The sequence below is a fragment of the Aphelocoma coerulescens genome, unplaced genomic scaffold (assembly GCF_041296385.1).
Source record: "Aphelocoma coerulescens isolate FSJ_1873_10779 unplaced genomic scaffold, UR_Acoe_1.0 HiC_scaffold_315, whole genome shotgun sequence".
Classification (NCBI taxonomy): Eukaryota; Metazoa; Chordata; class Aves; order Passeriformes; family Corvidae; genus Aphelocoma; species Aphelocoma coerulescens.
Window position 1 is genome coordinate 53180 of NW_027183659.1, and position 6226 is coordinate 59405.

Here is a 6226-nt window from a genome sequence, read left to right on the forward strand (position 1 = left end):
CGCCCAGCGCCACCTCTCATTGGCTGCCGCCGTCGCCTCGTGCCGGCTGCGCTTTGCCATTGGCTGCGGGCGCCGCTGTTGTTGTTCGTGCTGTTCCTGGCAGCAGGAGCGGCCCGGGGCTCACCTGGCACCTCTCGTCCCCTCTCTTCGCCACTTAGCGCATCTTATCGCCTCTGGGCCCTTCTTAGCACCTCTCACCTCTTAGCTCTCTTCCCCTCCCACTCCTTACCATCTCTTGCCACCTGTCCCCTGTCCCCTGGCGCCGCTCTCTTGCCGCAGCTCGATCGTCGCTCGCTCGCTCGCTCCCTGCCCGGGCCATGTCACTGTGCGGCGGCCGCGGGCTGCCCGGGCTGGCGGCCATCTCCCCGCTGCCCTCGCCGGGCACGGCCCCGCTCACGCCGCTGGACAAGGCTGACCCGGCGGGCCCCGCCAGGTGAGGGGGTGGCCGAGGGCCAGCGGCTGGGAGGGGCTTTGGCCGCCCGCCGCACGCGGGACTGCCCCGACGGGACACGGCTGCTCCGCGCGGGGCTCGGCGGCGGGGCCGTGCCAAAGGGGGCTGGCACGCTTTGGGGATCCCCTGCTGCAGCTCCTGCCCCCGGCCCGGCAGGGCCACAAGGGGCGAGGCCCAAGCGGGCCGCTGACACTGCCCCGTCCTGACCGCCCGCAGGCACCGGGACACCCCGAAGCGGGGCCACGGGGGGCTGCCCCTGCCGCGGCTGTGGCACACGCCGTCCCCGCAGCCGCTGGCCTCGGACTGTGGCCGCCACTCGCTCTCTTGCCAGCCCCCGGATGCAGGTGAGGGATGCGGCTGCTCCGTCCCCGGGCGCTGCCCGGGCCTGGGCTCCTGCAGAGGGTGTTAGCCTAAGGGGACAGGGCTGTGGCGGGAGGGCTTGGCCGAGGGGCTGGCGAGGGGCTCGAGGCGGGGCAGCTGGTGGGGAGGGATGGGCGGGAGCCTAGAGCTGCGCTGGCCGGGGCGCAGCCGGGAAGCGCTGCGGTGACAGCCTGCTCCGGGGGACACGCGACATTCCATGGGCAGCGGTGCTCGCAGGGCCGTTGGCACCCGCCTGCTGGGGGACTCCGTGCCCGGCCCCGAAGTGCCCGGGGCCCCGGGCTGGGGGCAGGAGGCCGATCCCCGCAGCGGGGCTACTAGCCCAGTGCCTTGTTCCCGCAGGACTGGAGCCGGACTTCCCCACGCAGCAGAAGCCCGCGGCCGCGCAGGAAGAGTGAGCGGCCCCATGCCCGTGTCCTCCCGGGGACACCCCCTGTCCCTCCCCCGCGCAGCAGGGCCCGCTCTCAGCCTCGCTGGCGGCTGTGCAGCCAGCTGTGAGCCCCAGGCTGTGCCTGGGCGGTGGCAAGCTGGCCTGCTTGGGCGGCGACGTGGATGCCACCGCCACTGACCCCATCTCTGCTCTCCCCACAGCTCCCAGAGAACGATGCCGGCGTTCGGGAGAGCGCTCAAAGAGTAAGTGCAGGGGCTCTGTCCCTGCCGCAGGACATGAATGCCGGGCTGTCCCCGTGCCCAGGCTGTCCCTGTCCCACAGCCAAAAGCCAGGCTGTCCCCGTTCCCCCTGCTGGGGTCCCGCTCAGGCCGTTGGTGTTTCCTCAGTGCCTGGAGGTGGTTTTGCCCCAGGTCCCTTTGGGGAGCTGTGACAGCCCCGGGTGGGGGGGGAGGGCGTCTCACCCCGCCCTGAGCACGTGGGGGACAGAGGTGGCAATGGCAGAGGGGTGGGACTCAGCGGCCCAGGCCACCTGCTGTCATTTGACCCTTTCCTCTGCCGGCTCTTGCAGCAGGAAGCTCCTTCGGCAGAGGATGCACGCGTTGCCGGTGAGTGCTGGAGGCTGCGCAGGGCTGAGCAGAGCGAGGCAGGATCCTGCCGAGTCCCTGGGCGAGCCGGGACGAGGAGGATGGAGGCAGGAGAGGGGGCAGGGCTGGTGCGCACCTCTCACCGCTGGCTGTCCCACAGGCGTGGCAGCGGGACGGCAGCCGCGTCCTGAAGGACATCTCGCAGCTGCAGGAGCGCAGGGACAGAGCGCGGCGGCGCCGCAGGGAGCCCGAGGATGAGGTGAGGGGGGCAGCGAGAGCTGGGGGGCAGGGAGGGGACAGAGGGGTGCTGACGCCGTGTCCCCCCCACTGCAGGAGGGCTTTGTGGCCAAGAAGCTGCCGAGGCCGGGCCAGCGGAGCCATGGGGCCGCCAGGAGGGAGCCCCTTGCCGAGAGCCCCTGGGCCGCATCAGAGCTGCTGGTGAGAGAGGCTGGAGGGCTCGGGAGGGCAGCAGCGATGGGTGATGCCGGGGCTGCACGCGTGGGAGCTGCCGCTCCGAGCTGCCCGCGTGGCCTGGAGAGCTGCGGAGGTGGGAGATGGCCGGGCCGGGGGGTCACGGGGACAGCCCGTGCGTCTCCAAAGCTGGAAGGCACCGGCAGGTGGTGGATGGAGCTCGCCTATGGGATCCGTGCCTGCCTGCGGCTGGGAAGCAGCTGGCAGGACTTGTGCCCATTTCACGATCTCCTCTGCCTGTGCCCCAAGTCTCCCCAGCTGCTGCCCTGGCAGAGCGATGCCACCGTGCCCCAGGAGAAGGAGAACGTGGTGAGCACGCCGGTGATGAGCAAGGAGGAGGCAAAGCTGGTACGTGGGAGCCTTTGGGAAGTGGACAGAGCCCCACAATCCCCTCTTGGGGTCTCCACTGGGGCGTCTGGGGCCGCTGCTTGGTGAGCAGCAGCAGCCCAGAGACTGTGGGCTTGTCTTGGTCACGGGGAGCGGGAGCCTCGGCCGCTGCCCTGCTGGTGCTGGGGCTTGCCAGAGCGCCAGGCAGCAGCGCGGGCTCTCCCCACAGCGTCCGGGGAAGCGCAGCCAGTGCCGGCAGCTGTCCCGCTCGCCCTCGGAGCCGGGCAGTGTCGCCAGGCCCGTCCTGAAGCGGGGACAGCCCTCGGACAGCGACAGCCCTGTGGAGGCCAAGCGGCAGAGGAGGGTGGCCGGCAGCCCTGGCCAGGAGGCGTCGCTGGAGCCGGTGGGTGCTGGGGAAGGTGTGGGCTGAGAGCCAGCGTGTCCCTGGCGGGCCTGGGCCCCGGCCCGGCTCTGGCAGAGCCGCTGCTGACATTTGGGGGTGTCTCTGGCTGGTGCCTCGGCAGGGAGCGTGGCTGGAGCCTTCCCGCTCCGCCCGGCGTGAGGAGCTCGAGAACCTGCTGGCCAACGATGACCAGGAGCTCATCGGGGATTTCTCCAAGGTAGGGCCACGAGGATGGGGCAGGTGAGGGGGTGCCCCCATCATTCGGAACGGGGAGCATGGCTGGAGCCCCGCAGCGCTGTGAGAGCCCAAAGCGAGCTGGTGGCCCATGCCTGGGGCCACGGGGCCTTGGGGCCGTGACTTGCCAGCCTGCAGCATCGCTGCGGTGCATGAAGAGCCCCATGGCCGCTCCTCTGCTCCAGCCGTGTGGCACAGCCCCGTCTATGTGGCCCTTGCCCTCCCGCGGGGGCACAGCTGGCCGCTCGGGGGCTTGTGGGCTGGGGCGACAGGTTGCAGGCCTGGGAGGTGTCCTTGGAATGGGGCTGAGCCCAGAGCCTGTCTGTTGCAGCCTCACCTCCTGCCGACGGTGGAGGGCAAGGAGCCGGGCCTGAAGTACATCTCCCCTGAGACGGTAAGGGGGCTGCAGCCCCTCCCCGGCCCCCCCGAGGGGCTGCCTGCCTGCTCTCGCCCTGTCCCCCGGCTGTCCCCCCCTTTGGTGACGCGCTCCCCCCGCAGCTGGCGGCGGTGCTGGCGGGGCACTTCAGCAGCAGCATCGAGAGCAGCCTCGTCGTGGACTGCCGCTATCCCTACGAGTACGAGGGGGGCCACGTCAAGGTCAGAAGCCCCTCGTGGCCCTGGGGCCGGGAGGAAGGGCGGGGTCCGAAGCACCCTCGGAGGTGCTGAGCCCACGGCGAGGGCTCGAGCAGCCCCCCCGGAGGGCACTGAGCCGCCCGGTGGGGTGGAGCAGCCCCTGGGCAGTGCCGAGCCACCCCCTGAAGGGCTGGTTCGCAGCTGCAAGGAGGAGGGTGACGGTGTCCCAGGACCGCGGGTGACGGTGCTGCTGGGGGAGGCTTGGGGGCAGCGTCCTTGAGTCGCTGCACAAAATGCAATGGGACACGGAGGGGGAAAAGGCGCCTTCTCTGCCTCGCCAGGGCGCTGTCAACCTGCCGCTGCAGCGGGACGTGGAGGAATCGCTGCTGGAGCAGCCCATCGTGCCCCTGGACTCCAGCAGGAGGGTGATCGTCATCTTCCACTGCGAGTTCTCTGTTGAGCGGGGGCCCAAAATGTGAGTGATGGCCCGGGGGGCCCGCTGGGCTCTGCCAGCCGCGGATCCCGGCACGGGGGTGATGCCGCGCGTTTTGTCCGTGGCACAGGTGCAAGTTCCTGCGGGAGAGGGATCGCCGCTGCCACGAGTACCCCCAGCTGCACTACCCCGAGCTGTACGTGCTGAAGGGCGGCTACCGGGAGTTCTTCCTCCAGTTCCCGGTGAGTGCCGTCCCCGTGTCCCCTCGGTGGCAGGCGGTCGGCGCCGAGAGGGAAGAAGTGGCGGGGGCACACGGCGGTGGCGAGGGGCAGCTGTGGCTCTGAGCATCCTCGCCGCCACGGGCGGGGATCTGCAGGGCCGGCGGCTGCTGTGCTGCGGGGGCTGACGGAGCCGTCCGTGGCTTGCAGAGCCACTGCGAGCCCCGGGACTATCGGCCCATGCTGCACTCCGCGTTCAAGGAGGAGCTGCGCAAGTTCCGCGGGCAGAGGCGGCTCCGCGAGCGCGGCCGGCGGGCGCTCTTCAGCCGCGGGCGGGACCTGTGAGCGCCCGGGGGTCTCTCAGCCGCGTCGGGGCAGCGCTGGAGCTGGGAACGGAGGAAGGCTTCCCTTGGCTGCGGATGCGCCTCGCCTGCTCGCTCGGGTTTGCTGCGATGGCTTTGGGGTGGTAGTTTTTGTTCAGAGCGGTTTTGCGTTTGTTCGTTGCAAATATTTTTGTGTTTGTTCGTTGTTGCAAATATTTTTTTGTTCGTTGTTCGAAATATTTTGTGTTTGTTTGTTGTTATAAATATTTTTGCGTTTGTTTGTTGTTCTAAATACTTTTGTGTTTGTTTCCGGTTAGGAATAGTTTTGTGTTCGTTGTTATCAATATTTCTGAGTGTCTCCGTTGTTAGGATTGTTCGCTGCAGTCTCTGTTAATAAAGTCCGATTGCAGGAGAACAAAGGCGTGTCCTGAGCTCTCGCTGCCCGCACCAGGCTGCTGCAGGGGTGGGAGCCCCCGATGCGGGGCTGGTGGGATGGCCAGGCCGGGCTGGAGGGCTCTGCCGGGGGTCTGGGGACAGGGGCAGCTGCTGGCAGGGGACAGGGCTGAGGTGCTGGCTTCCTTGTGGGGCGTGGTGACTTCCCCAGGGACACGTGGGCAAGCGTTGGCCCCGTGGCTGCTGTTCCTGCGTGCTGGGCTGGCAGCAGCATGGCCCCGGACCTCCACGGGACCCTCTTTCCTGAGCATGCTGGGCTTGCAGGCAGGACCCGTGGGACACTTGGGGTGGTGACATGGCACCCCTCTCCCTGGGACCCCCACAGCCAGGATCCTGTCTTTTCTTAGGGGGACTCCTGAACTTTGCAGCACCCCCAGGGCTGGCACAGCCGTTGCTGAGGGGAGCCCGGGCTCAGTAGGACTCGCAGAACTGTGGCAGCCCCGTTTTGGGGGTCAGGGCTCATCAGGACACTCAGGACCATCAACCCCCCAAATTCTGAGATCCTCCTGTAGTGATTACACCCCCTCTCCACGGGACCCCCGCGGTAATGACAGCCCTCTTGAGTGGGGCTGGGCTCATCAGGAGCCCCGGGGCTTTAACACCTCACCGCCCTGCCTGGGAGCCCCAAAGCCGTGTTATCTCTCTTTGTAGAGGGCTCTTCTGGCCTTTGCAGCACCCCCAGGGCTGGCACAATTCCTTTTTGGGGGACAGGGCTCGCTGGGAGGCCGAGGGATGTGGCACCTTGAAGGGGTGGGTGTCCTTAACACCAGGGTCCCCCATTCTCTCTCGGGCAAGTGGCCTCCCAGTGCCAAGTGCTTCAGTCACCCTTGGGGCACCCATCCTCCCCTCCACTTCCCTGTGTTCCTGATGAGCTGAAGTCACTCCTGGATGCCCCAGGGGGGCTTCTCCATGCCCTCCCTTCCCCAGCCAGGTGACAGGGGCCTGGTTATGGGTGTTGGGCCTGGCCTTTGCTTTGCTTTGTGCCCC

The 6226-nt window shown here is 68.5% G+C and overlaps 1 protein-coding gene across 1 annotated transcript; it reads left to right on the forward strand.

Annotated features, from left to right (window-relative positions):
- Positions 1–317: 317 nt before the first annotated feature.
- Positions 318–4808, forward strand: LOC138101510 (M-phase inducer phosphatase 2-like). The gene is made up of 14 exons (XM_068999284.1): positions 318–433; positions 668–795; positions 1172–1223; positions 1421–1462; positions 1789–1825; positions 1965–2063; positions 2138–2623; positions 2832–3005; positions 3127–3222; positions 3571–3633; positions 3738–3836; positions 4154–4287; positions 4376–4487; positions 4674–4808. The coding sequence occupies exons 1-14, from the start codon at positions 318–320 to the stop codon at positions 4806–4808; spliced, it is 1773 nt and encodes a 590-aa protein (XP_068855385.1).
- The last annotated feature ends 1418 nt before the right edge of the window (positions 4809–6226 follow it).

What these genes read in the sequence shown, in the direction of transcription:
- LOC138101510 (XM_068999284.1), top strand. Translation starts at nt 318, where the DNA reads ATGTCACTGTGCGGCGGCCGCGGGCTGCCCGGGCTGGCGGCCATCTCC. An exon ending in GCAGGGAGCCCGAGGATGAG is followed by an intron (nt 2,064 to 2,137) that starts GTGAGGGGGGCA and finishes CCCCCACTGCAG; the next exon opens with GAGGGCTTTGTGGCCAAGAA. An exon ending in ACGAGGGGGGCCACGTCAAG is followed by an intron (nt 3,837 to 4,153) that starts GTCAGAAGCCCC and finishes CTGCCTCGCCAG; the next exon opens with GGCGCTGTCAACCTGCCGCT.